Source organism: Dioscorea cayenensis, chromosome 17, assembly GCF_009730915.1.
Source record: "Dioscorea cayenensis subsp. rotundata cultivar TDr96_F1 chromosome 17, TDr96_F1_v2_PseudoChromosome.rev07_lg8_w22 25.fasta, whole genome shotgun sequence".
NCBI classification, from domain to species: domain Eukaryota; kingdom Viridiplantae; phylum Streptophyta; class Magnoliopsida; order Dioscoreales; family Dioscoreaceae; genus Dioscorea; species Dioscorea cayenensis.
In genome coordinates this window covers 19,230,756-19,251,343 of record NC_052487.1, presented here as the reverse complement: position 1 = coordinate 19,251,343, position 20,588 = coordinate 19,230,756, and the positions used below count along the sequence as shown (strand labels likewise).

Below are 20,588 nucleotides of genomic sequence, written 5' to 3'. Positions count from 1 at the left end.
ATCCATCAATTTCATATTAATAATCATATTTTTTTAAAAAAATAAATTATTTATCCATTTTAAAAGTTTTATAAATATTAATTTTCTAATTTTATTTTTTTATTTAAAGGGATAAGAGTAAATAACTCTAACAAAAATAAAAGTGTTTTATCATAAATTTTTTTATTAAATTTTAAATATTTAATAACAGCATTAATATTTATGTAAAGTTCAAATATAACAGTAAATATATATATAAACAAAGGAGGAATGAAATAAAATTAACGAAAGCAAAATGAGACATTCATTCAAAAGCATGTGGGTTTTAAATATCAAACCCAAGCTTGAAGTTTAGTAGGCCGTATCCAGAACAGCGATAGGCTCGTTTGGCAGGACCCATCATTTCAATCAGCCCTATAAATAATGGTTCTTGAGTCCAAGAAAAGAGCGTGATTTCTGATTCTCAACAAGAAACGCAGGTTGAGCGCATGCGTTTCCTGGGCCTCGTCTTCAATCTTCACCGTTCCTTCGCCGGTGAGGTCGCCGTTCATCGTTCCGGTGATTCCAAAATCAAAGTATTCTCTAGTTCTAGTCTATCACAGTTTGACATATATCATTAATTTTTTTCGGGACACATATCAGACTATGATAAATTAAAACTAAAAAATATCCTGATTTTGGAACCAGATAATATGAGCTCTTGTTTTCCTCATCGTCATTTAAGCTTTATCATTCCTTCACCGGAGATCCAGCCGTCAACATCTCATATGGTTAGAAACTTGATCATCTAAATCAAAGGCTCAAATCTCATATATTTTGCAGGAAAATTATATCATCAAGTAGTGTTAAAATAAGAACAAAAACTCACATATTCATTCATAGCATACAAACTCTGATGAAATACCAAATTTAATTCCTCTAATATAGTTAGTCTGTCCCTTTGGTCTCTAATATATTTGTTTTTGGGAGATCCCTTTATTTTAATATTTGAGATATTAAAATAAAAAGAAGGACCTTATAGAGACAAAGCATATTAGAGAGATTAAAGTGACAGACAGACTATATTAGAGGGACTAAGGCCATCTCTAATCCAAAACTCTATATTTGGTACTTTAGTACTCAAAAATACAGCTTCTACAGTGAAAGTTCCTCCAACCATCAACTCTATTCTAAACTCTAAAATAGAATATTTTACGAATATTCTCACTTCACAATTTATATATTGATACTATCAACAAATTTAATCATTTTTAAATCTTTTTTTAAATATTATACTATTTAAAATATAGCTTTTATTTTTTTATATTTATTATAAATATTTATTAAATATAAAATAAAATCTCACTATTAACCCATCTACTTCATGAAGAATCTATATTAGGATTATTTTCTATGCTTTTAATTTATTATTCATGTAATTTTTATTAACTTTTAATGAATTTATATTTCACATATGATTTTTTATTTCATTTTTTATTTCTTATTAATTGAAAACAAATATAAACTTATATTATAAGTCATTAATTTAATTAAAATATAAAATTATAAATATAAATCTTATAAAAAAATAGGAAAAACATAATTACAAAAAAAACAGAAATAATAATAATAAAAAGTTAATAACGTTGCGAGCAATATCCTGCGTACCATTAGTAGCCCATTTCTGTTATTTTTACCGAAGAAATAGATAATAGTTTATAAAAAAATTAATTATTCCAAAATTGAAAACCAACATCAAAATTAACCCATTCGAACATATATATATATATATATATATAAGAAATTAATTAAATGAATTTTATTGCAATACTATAATTTATGCAGGCGATCGGATTTGATATATTTTTTATATTTATGAATTTATGCTTGTGGAGTTCACATGCAACACAAAAAAGGGGTGGTACAAAAAGGAAGGCCTGAGAAGTTATTAAGGTCTACATTTATTTATTTATTTATTTATTTAACAAAAATGATAACATAACATATAAATCTTTTAAAAATGATTAAGGTAAATGGAAAAGACATGCATAACCTTCCATTGATATGATCTCATTAAGTACAGCAATAGAGACTAAAAAGAAAGAGAATTAAATGGAAAGTAAGGCCTGAGAAGTTATTAAGGTCTACATTTATTTATTTATTTATTTAACAAAAATGATAAATAACATATAAATCTTTTAAAAATGATTAAGGTAATTGGAAAAGACATGCATAACCTTCCATTGATATGATCTCAATAAGTACAGCAATACAGACTAAAAAGAAAGAGAATTAAATGGAAAGTGTTAAAAATATATGTTATAAATATAAAGATAGTGATAGAAAGCCAAAGTATTTACCAAACACCCAAAACCCTGAAGAATTAGCTTCTTCTTTCTTCTTTTATTTCTCTCTTTTCTTTCTCTTCTCTTTTCTATCTCTCAAAAAAATACAAAATGAGGGGTTACGAAGAGTTGAATGAGCGGCAGGGATCGATTCGATCCAGACGGTCCAAAAATACTCAGTTGGTGGAATAATAGCTGATGCCGTGGTCACTGCGATACCACATGGGCGGTGCACTACGGTGTTGCGGTGCGCTACGATGATATCTAGAAGTTACTATAGTAATGCTGCATTGCTACTGATGAAATTGCTACGATGAGCGTCCATTAAAAATATTTGTTTATAACACTCCCCCTTGGATGCACTACGACCAAAGGATATCCCTCGTTAAAACCTTGCCGGGAAAAACCCGAGTGGGATAAAAAAACCTAGCTAAGGAAAAAAAGAGTACACTATCCTTGGTACGATTGAGGGATTCTTGCCTCATTAAAAAAACCTTGCCTCGGAAAAAAACCCATTGGGACAAAAACCTGGCGAAGGGAAAAAAGTACGAGTCTCCCCTCAAATAAATAACTTTTTAATTTATATCCAAAGTACTTACATCCTTAAGTCTTCTCATCCCGATTTTGTATATAAGTCTTTGGTGAATGCACTTAGGAAGTGATTTTTGTGAATAGATCGACTTGATTCTCACTTTGGATTGAATCTTTTGAACTCTATAACGCCTTCTTTCTACGGAGATCATGAGTGTAGAAAAAAATTTTTGGTGATATATGTTTCGTTCATCACCTTTAATATAACCTCCTTGTATTTGAGAAATACAAGCATCTGTTGTCTTCATAAATTACTTGTAGCATTTGTTATTCTTGATGTTAATTTGCGGGATGATCTGTATATGCCCAATCATAGATCGTAACCATTGGCGTTCACGACTTGCTTCATGGAGAGCTAGAATTTCGACATGATTTGATGAAGTAGTGTAAGAGTTTGTTTTGTGGAGCAGCCATGAGATAGTCTGTACCATTGTAAGAAAACATGTATCCGATCCGAGATCGCCCTTTGTGAGGATCGAGACGGATACCCGACATGTCGACAAAAACACAGCGAGGTTGGATGAAGATTCTTGTCGATAGAATAAACCTAGATCCGTGGTTCCTCGTAAATAACGTGAGTACATCTTTTTACTCCTTTCCGAGTGTCTTTGTGTCGGTGTAGAAGCGTATCTTGCTAGAAGATTTCTTGCAAAAGCTATATCCGAGTGCGGTATTATTTGCAGGTACATTAATGCACCGATTGCACTTAAATATGGAGTTTTACGGACCAAGAATGATCTCTCCTTCTTCCCGGGTGGGCGAAATGGATCTTTACGAACATCAAGAGTTCGGACGACCATTAGGGCGTACTCGAGTGGATAAGCCTTCTCCATATTAAATCTCTTGACGCCTTTTCTACGTATGGGTTGATTGATGCACAAATATTCACGAGGATAAGTGCTCGATTTGTATACCCTGAGGCAATTTGGTCTTTCCCAAATCTTTCATTTCAAATTCTTTTTCAAATATGATCTTTGCGATTGCTGATTTCAAAAAGGAGTGCCTACAAGATTTAAATCATCCACATATCATCGCTATCACAACAAAAGCCCGTTAGTATAACTTTTTTAATAAACACACATGGACATATACTATTATTTTTGGTATCCTTCTTTTTATAAGATATTCATTTGAGACGAGTTATACCACATCCGTCCAGATTGTTTTTAACCCATAAAGAGATCTCCGTAATTTAATAGAGTATAAATGATGATTATTTGTAATGTTTGTTTTTCTATATCCTTCGAGGGATTTTTCATATATATGTCATTTTCAAGTAATCCATACGAGATATCTTTGTGACAACATCCATCAGCTGCATATCTAATTTATTACTTTTCGCCATGGCAATTAAAAAAATCTAAAAAGTAATTCCATCCATTCAGGAGAGTATGTCTCTTCATAATCAATACCGAGGCGTTTGAGAAAAAAACCTTGAGCAACCAGGTCTTGCTTTGTATCTCATAATTTGATTATTTTTCATTTCTTTTTCTCACAAACACCCATTTATAACCCGATTGGTTTTTATCCCTTACGGTGTTGGCACTATCGACCCAAACACCTCACGTTTTTGATAGGAATTTAGCTCGACTGGATAGCTTCTTTCCATTTTGCCAATCATTTCTTTGTCGACATTCTTCGATGGATCGTGGCTCCGGATCATTATCTGTATTTATTTCTATATCTGCAGTCACATTGTAGATGAATATATCATTTATTTCTGTCTCATGCCGATTCGATCTTTGACCATCATATACATAGCAAATTGAATTTTTCAACATTTTTCGAAATATCATCCCCCGATTGATTCTTCGTTAACTTGTTACGAGGGTTTTATAATTTCCTCTCCCTTTTACATGGGAGATCCTTATCTTTATTTTTACGCTTCCTTTTTCTAGGAGTTTGAATCTTTGGCACCAATTGGTCTTCCACGTTTTTGTCGTGGTTTATTTTTCTACTTGATTTTTCTTTTCAATGGATTCTTAGGAATCTCAATTCTTGCGAGGAGCATTAGCAGTTGGTATATATGATTTGGTTACCATTTTTAGTATCGGTGAATGCATCGAGTATTTCATTTTGCAATATTTTTGCAATTTAATGATCCTTTGAACTTCAAGTTCACATTCATTGAGTACGAGGATCATATGTATGTAATCGTGATGCATTCGATCAATTTCTTTTTGGCTCATTTTGAGTAATCATTTCTCCCCTAATGCGGGGAAGGCAGTTCATCAAAATGACAATCTGCAAATCTTGCGATGAAATACATCCCCTGATTAATGGTTCTAAATATCGTATAATTGAAGGGGAATCATAACCAACATATATACCAAGTGCGTTGTGGACCCATTTTTGTACTGATTTGGTGGTGGTATTGGCACATATCTTTGCCAACCAAATATTCTTATATATGAAATATCGGGGCTCTTTTACCCATAACAAGTTGGTGTGGTGAATATGAATTACATGCGAGTGGGTCGGGATCCAGTATTAAAAGGCTGACGACTGCAAAATAGCATGACCCCACGCACTTGTAGGCGGTTTAGTCCCTTAATAACATTGGACGAGCGATAATCTGGAGTCTTTTTAATTAATGACTGCCATGACCCATTTTGGGTACTGCACATGAGCTACTAGATGCTCAACATGTATTCCAATCGCCATACTGATAATCATAAAATGATTTTGATGAAAAATTCACCGACATTATCAAGAGCAATTGTCTTTATGGGATAATCTGGAAATTGTGCTTTAAGCTCGATAATTTGTGCCAATAACCTTGCAAATGCTACATTCCTTGTAGAGCGGTAGTGAAACATGGGACCATCTAGTCGATGCGTCGATTAAAACCATAAAAATACCTAAATGGTCCACATGAGCGGATGTATTGGTCCCTGAAATGTCTCCTTGTATTCTTTCTAAAAAAATTTAGGAGATTCACCGATCACCTTTGTTATAGAAGATGCGGTTATTAGCTTTCCCATTGAACATCTTTCGAACATGCGTATTCATTATGTGTTAGGATTTTTATAATCCTTGAGTGGGTGTCCATGAGAACTAGTAATAATCCCGTAGCGACATAATAGCATCCGGATGTCCAAGTCTTTCATGCTATATTTTAAATATATGTGGGTCATTAACCTTCCGGGTTAATACCGTATGTGATTCCATCAGCTTTAGTACGTGTAAAAATATAATCCCGAGGATATCACGGAAAGCTTTCAAGTACACGTTTTTGGCATGAAATGACTTGTGTAATATAAAGATATTCTTTTCCTTCCTTATCAACTAGTCTCTAAATGATATCCATTGAGGGCGTATATCTTTCTAAAAGCTTAAAAGGTTCCTCCTAGACTTAGGGGAATAGAGAGCATTTTTCATCTGCAAGGATGTTCCATTTAGCAACATCAATCGTCGCTTCTCCAGAACCTTCAACCCGAGTCCCGATGACCACGCTATTGTGGCTATATATGCCTTTCTCATTGATAAGGATATAAAATATATTTTTTTCTTGTCAAAAATAGTATCGTTGTCCCATGATCAATAATGCATTCATCATCGGCCCATATTCTAACAAAACAAAGAAAAAACATAATTTAATAAAACATAAAGACATATTACAAACTAGTCTATAGAAATCGACATATCTAAATATGTATTTTTCGAGTTATATTTAAATTATTTATGGAATTATCCCTCAATTGGATCAACTATGGGGTTGTCGAGTAAAAATTTGTCTCAATATCTTTACCTTTCTTGTTTTTAAGTGATTCTTGGTAAAGATGGACAAAATGTTTTTGGGGTCCTGCAAAGTCGGACCCAGATGACCTTCGAGGCCACAGCGATAGCATGTATCTTTCTTTGTCTCTAACCCCGTCTTGTGGCTTTTGTTGCTTCGTTGATGTACATCAATTCTATTATCGCGTGGTCCGATATTATTTCGGCCCCCACCACCACCCGCGTAGTCCTCGACCACCATAATTTCCTCGATCCACCACGGTTTTTAAAAACTAGCACGCGACCACGCCCATCTTCTTTGCCCAAAAATTAATTTTACAGGCGGTGGTCTTTGATCCGGATGGTCGAGATTGATGATTCTGCATCAACGATTCATTGTTTTTGCTCCGCCACGAGGAGACAAGAAATTAATTCGAGAATTTTGTAAAAATTCTTTTTCTCTATATTGTTGTTGTAATATAACATTTAAATGCGTGAAATGTTGTAAATGTTTTCTCGAGCATCATTCCTTCCATCACTTTGTTTCTCCATGAGAGCGAAATCTTGAAAACAATTTTAAACGACTCGGAATTATATTCTTGCACGCTTTTAAAAATCTTGAAACACGAGGCTTGACCCAGATCATTGCGTGCTTTTGGGCAAGTAGACCATTCTCGAGATGTTCGAAATCTCTCTTTCGGGGATAACCACGATTCCCGTGGATCCTCGATGGTCGAGTATTCATTCTTCGAGGCCATCATCGATATGATGCCTTATAAATATTAAGGCCTTCGCCTTATTATCACTAGGCTCATTGTTATTAGCCTCAATAGTTTTACTCAGGTTTCTTGCTTTCAGATGAAGCTTGATATCAAGGCTCCATGATATATAATTGCTCCCGAGATTTGAAGGGCCTCGAATTCTCTTTTTGCAATATTTGCCATTTTTTTCTTCAAAATAATAATATAGCATGTAATTAGAATAGAGGCATAGAATAAAAATATAAAAGCATCTATACTGTTCATATATACGGTACTGTTCATGTATAACACTATTCATATATACAGCACTATTCATATATACGGTACTGTTCATACGCTGCAATTATTGCAGCATTGGGAATTAAAATTTGTTTGAAAGTGATTATAAGTTAAAATGGAAGAAGAAGTAAAAGATAAGGGAGAGAAGAAAGTAGGGGGCCGACGAAGAAAGGCGTAGGGAGGAGAAATCCGAAAAAGCAGTGCGGAGGAGGCCGGCGGGGAAAAAGTCGAGCGAGTTGCCAACGGAGAAACCGCGGAGTAGAGAGAAGGCGACGGAGAAAAAAAGGGGCTGGCGGGTTTTTACCTGATTTTTGTCGGCGATCACGGGATCGGAGGGTCGCCCATGAGAAGATGATGCTTGCTAATTTGGATTTGATGGAAAACCTCATTGTAATAATAATATTATTGTTTTTCTTGTTTATTTTTAAAAAATCTGGCAATATTAGCCTTAGTGGCTTTAATCTTGTATGTTTTTTTATGTATGCTTCTAAGAAAAATCTTATGTATTGTTGACTGAATAAAATGTATGGTTTGCTAGTATTATATTACCTGTCGATCCTTCCTGCATTCAGTGTTAGAAATGGATTCCACATATATAACATATATATTAGATGAGTCAAAGAAAATTAAAAATCGTATGAGCAAATTACGTGCTGATAACGTGTTAAAAAAATATATGTTATAAATATAAAGATAGTGATAGAAAAGCAAAAGTATTTACAAACACCCAAAACCCTCGAAGAATTAAACCTTCTTCTTTCTTCTTTTATTTCTCTCTTTTCTTTCTCTCTCTTTTCTATCTCTCAAAAATACAAAAATGAGAGGGTATTTATAGGGGTTCATGAGAGTTGAATGAGCAGCGAGGGATCGATTCGATCCGACGGTCCACTACCAGTTGGTGGAATAATAAGTGATCGCGCGGTGCTACGATCTGCACATGGTGGTGCACTACGATGTTGCAGGGCTGCTACGATGATATCTAGAAGTTCTATAGTAATGCTTGGGGACTGCTACTGTTGAAATTGGTACAGTAGGCATCCATTAAAATATTTGTTTATAACAGAAAGGAACTAATTCAATGTAGAAGATGTCATCTTACAAAAACGGTAAGTTTCATTAAGCGTGAAAATTTTACGCACCAGAAATTAAATAGAAAGAGTAACATCACAATTGGGCAGGAAAACAAATAAAATATGGAGGAATGTGACCTGAAAATTTTCTCCCTAATAAACGAGTTTATAAATAATAAATTAATTTGGACCCGTAACCAACTTCACGACATGAATACATACGTAAAACACTCGCAGCATCAAACAAACAACAGATGCGGATTCAAACAAAAAGATCAGAAAATCATAAGAGCATGTGAGATGATGTGAAAGAGAACAAGCTCATAATGGGACCTTTCTATCAAATTTTGTGCAATTGATAGATCATTTAAAAGAACAAACAAATTGGCATATGCTCTACAATTTTGTTCAATTACTATGGAGTGTGTTCCAACTATAAACAATCTGTAAGGAAAACAAAACAGAAGGCTGAAAATCCAATGAGTAAAACCGGCACTATGGATTGCATGGAAGGATGATGGCCAGACCAGAGTTGATACTACTAGCTTTGGATATCATCTCTCTTTGAACATGATTAGGTCACCAACCCGAAAGGCATGAAGATGAAGAAAGCAAAGGCTTCTCTCCACTTTAAGGATGTCAGCAGTCAAACCTCGATTTTTTCTTGCTTGTATACCGGCCTCCCATAATATGAATAAGGCATCAGCAAAAACTCACTATTCGACACTGGTTCATGTACACTTGTCAAATATTTTCATGAATCATGAGACCCTTGTACCAGCAATGTAATGCGCTTTGTGCTGTCTGACCGAAGGATATCAGTCTTAAAACTGATCTGAAGAGTAACATCATAAGCTTTTAAATTCCATAAACTCTGAGCATCCCTGATGCAAATAAGGAAGACAGTGATTTTAGGCCATAAAAGAGATACCTCATTTCCATTATCAGGTGAGAACCACCGCAACAGAACTCCAAGATGAATTACTGCCGGAATCAACTTAAAGAGCAATGGAGTGGTCACCTGCACATTAATCTCTTATGACCAAGAACACATGATGGAAACAAGATGTAGATATTTAAGTAACAAAACTCGCAGAAGCTTCTCCTTCAATTATTTTTAAACCAAGATGAGATGGGCATGTCAGGTTATAGTGAAAAATGCAACTAAATCAGTTATCTTTATCCAGCCTATTTGATCCTATCATTGCCCTAACTAAAATTTGGTGTCAACACCTTCTACGATCACATACATTGAAAATAGTAAATGAAAGCTTTATTAATTCAATACCAAACTCAGAGCGGTTGTCCCCAGCAATAGAAGGTACAGTTTGCCCTGTGAAAAGCAATAAAAAATAAGATAGACGACAGACTTCAGAATTTATAAAATGAAATTGTAGATAGCAGATAAGTAATGTGCTGCAAAGAGGATATTGGCCAGTAATCCAAGTGCATCTTTTTCACCATCGCAAGGACACAGACTAACGGGAATCTCCACACTAGGTTATGAATTTATATATATATATATATATATATATGAGCACATATAAAGTTAATAAGCATGCAAGAATTGGAAGTTTTAAGCTAGAAGAAAGACACCGAGTCAAATATAACAAAGAATCTCCATTGACACATAAGGTTTTGGTTTCACAAAAAGAAGTTTTGACTTAGCAAAAAGATAGTGGAACTCTTATGAAGGACAAATTAGATTGATAAATTATAGTAGCAAGAAATCACCTGAACAAGATGAAGATTTGAAGCCCGGCTCAAAAGGACAAAAGCAAACTCCCCAATCTGGGCCAGAGACATACCAACCTGAGCATGCATAATGAGTTTTAGTTCTGGTAAATAGAGAAGAGTTATGCTTACAAAATAGAAAGCACAAACTCAAAGATCACTCATACAAGAATGGAAGTCTTGTTTGTGTAGCCAAATCCTTTGACAACAGCGGTAAGGACTATTGTCTTTATAATGATCACCAAAATTACAGCAGCAAGCAATATATCAACATGGTTCCAGAGAAAATGGATGTGAATCAGCATCCCTATGCTGGCAAGAAAGAGGGCGGCAAAAAAATTCCGAATGGGTTCAATCTGCAGAAAGAACAAACCTGAAATAAGAGAACATGGCATAAATTATTATCTAGAATTGTTTTGGCTAAAAAATGATTGGTTGGCTAATTCAATGACCCGAAAAGGGGGAAAAAGGATTGGAAGTAGATTATTTTTTATAACAAAATTAAACAGGCAGCAAAAGGAAGAATGAATAATATTTAATTGATTAACAATAAACAAGACCAGGGAAGGAAGATAGTGGTAGAACAGAACCCATATCTGTTCTATCACGATAATGGAGAATGGCCTTACTTGTTCTAGGGTGTGCTGTGCGAGATCAGTGGTTGATATCATTACTCCTGCAGCAAATGATCCCAGTTCAAGGCTTAAGCCCAATTTGTCACTACACTGAGATGATCAAAATGTCTGAGTCAGGGAAACAAGCACAGAAAAATAGCAGTGTCTTTTCACATCACAGAGTGTTCATGAATAATCCCCACAATAAATTCAAGTTACACAGGCTTTGCCTCATAAACTTCAGGCATCCTACATATTTGCCAGCACATCCAATGCTTAAAACTAGAAAAAGATGCTCAAGAAAGAAAAGATAACAACAATTTATTAGAGAGATAGAACACACCCATGCAACAAGTAAGCAAAATGCAACTGCCGCCAACTGATAGAGTTCATTGGTCTGCACATTTATAGTAGCAAGCACATTAATATAATATGACTAGAGTTACAAATTGAACTCTTGAGGATTATTATGGTAATCATCACTTGAGATTTGAACATAAATAAAAAAATATATACCTGAGATGAAAGGCTGATCATCAGCTTAAGAAACCAAGGCACACAAGTTCGGCATAGTATTGAAAGGATAGCCAAGAAAGTACACAACACAATCAACCTGATAGAGAATTGTTCAATAGACACAAATACTTCAGTCCATAACAGAGACATTGGCATAAAATGCCAATCATATGTCAACTACAAAAATAACGAAAACAATCACACTAACAGTAGAATAAGTATTTGCAGTGACACTTTACATACCACTACTAACAAACAATCACTAGAATAACCATATAATGCATTCATGAAGGCTTTACTTACGACTTCGACATTGATATTACTCCTTGAAATACACCTGAAGTACCGCCCAAAACTGGAAGTAGAGCAAAAAGCAAGCCAACAGCACAATCCTGGACCCAGAGATACCGTTACTCAGAATAAACTAAAATCTTATCTCAATAATCTAATTATCTTGGAAGAAGGATGCTTGTTTTCTTAACAGAACACAGCCAATTTTGAAAGCCATAGAGATTCACAACAAAATGCTAGTCCAGTGAAAAAACATCCGTATCAGAAGAAGAGGATCACAAGACTACCTGAAGAATCAGTGTGCCGACCGTAACCTGGCCATGAAGAGAATTGATACAGTTTTTCTCCATTAGAAACTTCAAAACCTACAGAAATAATTAAGCATGCCATCAAGAAACTCCAAAAGATTGACTCTTATCATTTATCATATGGAGACAAAGTTTGAACAAAAAAAATTAGAGACCTACCACACTAGCAAAAAACATTGCAGAATTTTAAGGGAAAGCGCAAATAATATCTGTGAATATGGGGAGAATCAATAATTTTATCTTATCATAATGAAATCAGTTGAAACTTAAAATACTTCAATAAAAAAAAGACAATTTATAAAAAAAAAATTATTAGGGATGAAGTGATAAACAATGGTGGCATAATGATCAAACAACATGGCAGTTTGGGCTACCTTTCATCCAATGTGTAAAAATGTCCAAATAATCACAAAATAGACTAACTCACCACAGCAGTTGATGACATTGACAAAAATGCCCCAACAAATACTCCTTCTGAAGGCTTGCCCCCACATAACTGCAAACAACATAAATCACCATATCAGTAAGACTGAGGGAGGTACATCACATGTCTAATGCCAATACACAGACCAGTACATAAGCATGTGCATAAGCTAAGCATTGTGTAGCAATGTAGAGATAATACTTGAATGAACAACTGGCTCAAGAAATAAGAACAAGGATTCAATTAATATAGTAGTCAGCTAAATTAAGCAGTCTAAACAGTTCATTATGACAGATTTAATACATCATTTAAAATACAATCCACAAACCATACAGAATCTCAAACACCATCAGATAGACACATGAGCAGATCAATATTGTGCACATGCTTCTCTACATGACTCAGTTGATTCTTGAACTGACATTGAAATCAAGGTATTTAAGCTGTTCAACCGTTTTGATGCTTCATGGACCTCCTCAGTGCCTCCATAGCATGACAGGCAGAAAATGGTGTTCAACTTTGACAACAGTTCATCAAAAGCATTTTAGCATCTAAATTACCATGCTCTTAACAACCCAAATAAATGTTTGTGTTGTCTTCTATTATGGTCCTATGATTAGAACTTACTTTTTCGAATTGCATACGCTTCACTCCTATATAATCTTAGACACCACTATATGTATTTATTACAATCTGCACTTGTAGTTGAATATGTACAATATCAAAGTGACCTATTTATGACCTTAAAGTTCTGAGCACCACATTATAGATACACACATGTAGTAACAAAGAAGTACCAAAAGCTGCTACATTTTTCTTAAATGAGTATAACTTAAGAAGAATCAGGTTCAACTTCATTTAAATACAAAGATATATGCATGTATATATATACACGCACGGCACCATGACTTGTCGAAGCAATATGAGCTGATTGTCAGGAAAAGAGATCTATTCTCAGCTCCAAACAGAAAATGTAAGTGCCAACCAAAGGTATAGGAGCACTTCAATTATTTCTCTCATTTGATACAGGACACTTGGGATTTAGAAACTGCTAAAGCTGCAAATCCCAGGACCTCATCCTAGTTCCAAAAAGAAAAAGAGACAGCATCATAAAAGACACTCTGGAACATACCGAAGCAGTTATACCACACAAGCACATGAACAGAAAAATTTGTAGTAGTCCACCAAGAACAGCAACTGCACGAACAACGCGGAGCTGCATATGATTTGTTCAAACAACACATATGACAAACAACTTGTTGAAATGCCAGGGAATTGCATGGTTAACGAAATAAAGGGAAGTTCATTTGGAATTTGGGGTAAACCTTCGTTGTAGAGAACTCCAATCCCAGTGCAAAAAGAAGAAATATAACCCCAAACTGAGCCACGGTCTCAACCTGCAAGCAAAGATGCAGACAAGAATGAAAAAAAGGAGAAAATATTAAAATAGGCAGTTTAGAGTAATCAGATAAAGACAAATGACTCCTTTGAGTTCGGGAATGACATGAAGTGTCAATATTAGATATTAATTATGCATATTGTGAGCCTTGTTATGCAACTATTGTCTACTGAAATCCTCATAAATCTAAATAGGAGTAATAATGGATGCATCACAAAGCACTCACAATCGTATTAGAGATATAAAAACACAAACTTCTGGCATGAAAATTGAAGTAGCATATTTATTAATAATTATACCCGACAAAAAGCTGAATAGAACAAACTTTTAGAACAAGAATGTTTGGCAACAATAAAATCAGTCCATTCCAGCTACCCATTCTAACCAGTAACCACAAACTCAACATTTCTTCTGAGCATCAGAATCCAAAGGTGTTTACAACAGTGACGATGGAAGAGGCTCATTGAGTTACACCATGGCAATATTTCCTTCAATGACTATTATCACTATAAACCTAAATTAATAACCTCCCTTGAGCCTTCTTGCTTGGTCAGAGAGGCAGGACATGTAACTCAATTTGATGGAATTTCTCTAGCTTTAATTTTAGTTTCTATCAAGGTAGGGCTCTAAAGAAAAAGAAGAATTTGACATGCATTCTACGGCACAGCTGCATTCACATTTTGCATACACTCCAAGCCTGAGGGAATAAATCCCAAAAGATGATGACCATCAAAGTCCTCACTTATTGCATAAATAAGCTGATCGTCTATGCATAAAGTGTTGCACAGCAATAACAAATTTTTACATAATAATTGGACTTGCAGGTAGGCCACATAAACTAAGGTAATATCCATGAAATTATATTAAAATGATTTAATCAATCGGTATAAAGTTGATTCTCAACCATGAAAAGTTCATTCAACTCTTCACCTGATGGTGAAAATATTGTGGTCAACCTAACCGAAAACACAATAACCTAATTGCAGAGTTTTCAACTTAACTCAAACTTATATCAGCTACAAAAGTAAAAGCACCTTACTTGAACCATCTCACTGACAAAGCTAAAACCTCCAGGTCCAATAATAGAACCTGCTAGCAAATAACCAGTAATCACCTGGAAAAAAGGAAAAGGTCAAATAAGTTAGCAATCAACAAAAGCACTGGAGATGTATTCATTCATTCTTCTGATCAATGCATTCTATAGATAAATAAACTGTTCTCCAACTCATACAGGTTGTCCTGCACAGGCAAAGGCAATGCCACCGCAGGTTGCAGAGACAATCACCACTACAAGATCAGATATCAACCTGCAGGAAAAGAATCGTCACTTGATTATATGTGGCTGGAGCCAAGCCACAAAAAGAAAAAAAGAAAAAGGACCATAAGTTCTAGAGACCACCTCAGGTCCAACTGCAGCATAGGATATTTTGACTTTGGGTTTGATATAATAAAGACATTATCCTGCACCAAAAAAGTAGGTGATATTTCCGTTACTTGTTAACTTTCAAAGAAGTAAGCTAATGTTAAGGAAACCATATATCAACTATTAAAAAACTATCTGGAAAAAAAAAAAAAAAATTCCTTGTATATGCACCTTGCGATCTATTAGGGTGGGCATGTCATCTGCCCTATTCTCATTATCCAAATTGAACACATCATGGAGTTGGAATGACCTGTATAAAAAGATAAAAGAATATCAAATAGAGAATTTAGACAAAACTGAAGACCCAATCAATAGAGTTTGTAAATATTTGAAACTAAAGAAAATGAACATACTTATCTTCTTTGGTCTCATTTTTCTTTGTTGTAACTCGAGCAACGGTCTCAAGAACAGCCTACAGAAGGGAAAATATGCATAAAATGAATCCATGAAAGTTACTTCGAAAACTGACTTCAATTTGCACTTCTTCATAAGTTTCTCAATACATAAAAATTAATAACGAGACTGCAGGAGGACAACTGGTTCTTAAAAGTTAAGATTTCCTACAGCAAGGAAGAACTACATCAAGGCACAAAGCAATACAGCAATACACTGGAGAACTGCTGAGCATAAATAACATTAAAGACACAGCATCCACCCTATAACAACATCACCCTTTCATATGCAATTTACAGGTCAAAAATATAATTTTAGTCATTCTTTAATTTACTGATGCAAACCTGATTCTCAGCAACACTGCTGTTGAAGTTCCCCGACTCAGTCTCTGCCAGACAAAATGAATAAGAATTATATTAATAATACAAATCTCAACAAATTCTTCATCTGCTCAAGAAGCGCTCCACAATGAACAGAGCTAATAAACTAAAATGCGAACAAAAGATTTCCATCCACTAAACACCACTGTCACTCCCGATAATCAAACACTCTCACTCAGATCTCTCAGTTGCCTGAAACCAGAATTCATTTTTCAAAACAAAATCACCATAAACCAAGCTAAAACCCACGGATCTCTCTTTGATTTCTCCACAAACCCTAAAAATTTCCCAAACCCTAACTAACTCCAACATCAGCCCCTAAAATCCCTCTCCTCATCCTCACCTACATTGCAACAAACTGAGAATAGCATTAACCATGAAAAAAAAATATCAAAGAACCACAGATCTAAAAGCAGACGAATCCCACCCACCATTCTGCTCGCTTTCAGGAAACTCCTTCTGCAGCGCTCGATCGATGATGTCCGCGAAGCTATCCGTCACGTTACGCCGCTCTTCATCAACAGCAAACACAAGAGCGACCTCCGCGAGAAGAACAAACAGAAACCAAGAACAACAGCACAGCAGATCCACGAACCACCGAACAACCCCCCATCACCGGAGATTACTCCCGGCGTCGGCGCCGGTGACGGCGAGCAGCGGAGAGGATGAGGAGAGGGAGAAGGAGAAGCTAGAAAGTGAACAGGATCATCGCCACCGCCATAAAAGGGAGAAGAATAAGAGCCGGAGATGCTTCTCCGATGGGGCCCATCAAAGGTCGGAGAGTTGACCAGGGGTGCCACGTAGGCGGAGTACGATAACAGACTACGGCATGAGAGGGAGGGAGTCTTTTGGCATTATTCTCATCAAGATTTTGTCGTGTTTCAAGGGCTGTTTTGCAATTTAGCCCTTTGAATTTTAAATAATTTTCGGGATAATCAATGAACTGCAAGACCTGTACTTTATTTTATAGCCTATATTTAAAGGGGAAATTTGACGATTTAGCCCCTTTTAGTTTAAATAATTAAAAAGTTAAGAATATGGCAAATTTTGAGGGTTTATTACCGTAATTACACACAAATTTTGCTAGGGAGCTCCTTTCACTTCACATATCTAGTACATAATGGACCACTACCGGTTAAGTAATTATTCACATTAATATACTACACTTGAGTGAGGTTTTATTTTATTTATTTTTCATTTATAAATATAAGTTAGCTGAGTGAAAGTTTTTTTAATTGCATCACATATTATTATATTGTGGGGGCATAGAATCGAACTTATAATCACGCTTATGTATTAAAGACTTCAATGTCAATAAACTTATAAATCATTAATTCCTCTATAGAACTTTTATATCTAGTTTTGATAAATTAGATAAATCACAGAGTCAGGAGTGTGCATAGAACACGGAAAGTAAATATTCAATTATTCACTCTCATTTGAAGATGCCAGGCTCATGTGACAAACATGAGTTTACGTCAAAAATATATTATCACTATTTTGTTATAAAAAAAAATTTAATTCAAATAATGAAAGTTTTCTATTTATGTTTTTAAAATAAGTGGGTTGTACCACATACATATAATCTGTTTGGCACTCCTACATCTTGTCATTGAGTTATATTGACAAGACAATTTAATATTTTTCTGATAGAAAAATTGTAAAGAAGGTTTCTCAATGCACTATTCTTGTTGTCTTGAGAATGATAATGTAATTTAAGAAAGTGATAAAGTTAACTCTTGATGGGAGGGCAATGACTTCCTTTACTTGTGGTTGGGTTGTCAACTGCTTTACTTGATCACAAGGCCAAACCTTTGTTCATACCTTGTTCTTAAGAGTATAAAATCTAAGCACATTTTCCACATTCTCTTTAAATCCCTTCAAACTCGAAACAAAAAAAAGCAAAGCCAAGGCATGGCATCTCCCACTAAAACAATTTTACCTATCACTTTATAAATGTGCAAGTAACAAATGGAATTTGGGAAGTGGACCGAATTAACAGTGTTTAAAACTGTGCCGAATTTGATCAGAGTTGAGTTATAATTTTTTGCCAAAATCACTTGATTCAAGTGATTATTAGTATCAAAATAAAGTATCTCGTGTGACATACGAGTGGTGATGGTTCGAATCTTTCATTTGAAGAATTAACTAATGGGTGATATCACAATTAATTCACGCATCATAAAGACATGCGCTTGTCATCTTTTTTTTTAAAAAAAATAAAAACTTATAATTTTTCATATTTGTTTAGAACAATTGAGAAATTTCATAAGTTTTGAATTATTTCCAAATGATTGTTCAAATATATTTAGGGATCCAGTGAATCATTATTACTGTTTTTATGCTAAGTATTTCATTAAAAATAAACATGAGGAGTTAGAAACTAATAAACTTCAAACATTAGACTGAAATCCACATAATATATATATACTTAACCCAGATTATTTGGAAACTCATTTTCGATTGTAATATTATATTTAATTAAATAGAGTTTTTTCAAAACATGCTGTTTTAAAATATAATATGAATATCAATATCAGAAATAGGGATGATAATTTTAACAAAGCCTATAAAAAGGGATGTTTTTGCATCATCGGTCTATGTTTTTAAAAAAATTTAAAAATAAAATAAAATAATTTATCCAAGACTTATATATTTTAACAATATACTATGTTTTATTATTATATGTGAAATATATATGATAAATAATGTTGAAACCAATATAATTTTGGTTAGGATTTCCTTGTCTACCTTTCATCCCTAATTGTAGTGGTTGGGGTGTCAACTCATGAAACATTACCTTAATGAATAGTAAAGAGAAACTTAGCACGTGGTTCCACATTGTGTTGTGCCTTCAAAAATGAAAGGTAAACAAAAGAAGGTGGCAAGCAAGAGCATCACAAACTCATCTTTCAACTATCTCTACGTAATTATGTGAGATTTAGTGGGCCATTTTTCATGTGAGGTTTTAATGATTTTCGAGTAAATGCCTACATTTATTATTTTCACTCTTTTCTTTGTGCGGAGTGGACTTTTGAATTTTTTTTTTTATAAAATTGATAAACAACAAAGTAAAAAATAAATGAGTAAAAAAATATATAAATTACAATGGATTTAACTGAATTTTTAGAGATAAACTCTTTTTTTATATAACCTTGAAAAAAAAATAAAATATTCATGACACAGAATTTTTATAGGGATTTAAAAAATAAATTGTAATCTGAATGACTCAAACTCAAAATCTCTCAATCACAAAGCATGGATATATACCAATGGTTAGTCCACAGCTTTTTGAACTCATGATCTTTGCTTCCATGCAATGCTTAAAAAAGGAAAAAAAAAAAACATCTCTCACCGCCCATATTCATTAACTATTTTATTTATATTTAAATTATTATTATTTTTTTACTAGAATAAGAAAAGTTAGTAACATATAAAACCTTGTTACGTGTATTTTTTAGAACTACATGTATTATTATTATTTTTCAATTATTTCAAAAAAATATCATTTTTTATGTCATTTTTTTTTTACTTCATATGATTTCAAAGTAAATAAACCCTCAATCAAGGAGTTAAAACTTTGGAGATATTTAAAAATTAATAACTTTTATTTAAGTTGTTTTAAAATGCTCCATTTTTTCAACAAAATTAATTTAAAGTTTTTAATCAAACTCATATGGTTTAATATAATAACTCAAACCTATAACAAGCTAAAGTTTCATTTAATGGTTTTCTTCTTCAAATCCCAAGCAATGATATGCTATGAAAGAAAAAAAATTTAGCCAGAATATTAAGCTTGTTCAAGCAAGCAAGCAACCTGAAAATGATTTGGGTTTAGCTTGATATATAAAATTCACAAGTCAACCCAAAAAATTTCATAATATTTGATTTTAAGTAAAGAGAATTTATCTATCCAAACCAAAGAGGTTTAATAAATCGATGAAAACTGCTTAATTATTTTATGATTTTCATGGAATGATTTTACTATATTTTTTAATATATTAAAAAAACAAATAATTTAAATAAAGAGATTTATTAATAATTTATTTGAACTAGTTTTAATCAAGCACTTAATTGCATGACCTACACGGTGTAGACCATACTTATCAAATCTGGGCTTCCTATAAATAGTTAAAAATCTCGGGCCTCGTCCAGGACCATCCCTATTCCTTAACTTTATTTATTTATTTATTTTATTATTTAATCTAAAACTCACTTAAAACTAAAATTAATTAATAACAATTACTATTTTTTTAAAATAAATTATTTTAAAGAGCGCACGTGGACAGAAGTTAATATTTTTAACTAAATTATGTCTTTTATTTTACATAATTAAAGTTTTCTTTATTTATGAAACTGACCAGCTTTATATATGAATGTGTATA

At 33.8% G+C, this 20,588-nt stretch overlaps 1 protein-coding gene across 1 annotated transcript; it reads right to left on the bottom strand.

Moving 5' to 3' along the window:
- Positions 1-9,027: 9,027 nt before the first annotated feature.
- LOC120280506 (K(+) efflux antiporter 4-like) lies at positions 9,028-16,815 on the bottom strand (the record flags this gene model as incomplete). The annotated part of the gene is made up of 20 exons (XM_039287364.1): positions 9,028-9,556; positions 9,653-9,742; positions 10,010-10,054; positions 10,456-10,533; positions 10,623-10,811; positions 11,085-11,180; positions 11,413-11,466; positions 11,586-11,682; positions 11,889-11,977; positions 12,164-12,241; positions 12,612-12,680; positions 13,741-13,824; positions 13,934-14,005; positions 15,047-15,121; positions 15,239-15,314; positions 15,407-15,468; positions 15,602-15,680; positions 15,784-15,842; positions 16,168-16,211; positions 16,635-16,815. Coding segments are annotated over 20 exons (1,698 nt in total), but the record flags the coding sequence as incomplete, so codon positions are not given.
- Positions 16,816-20,588: the final 3,773 nt, after the last annotated feature.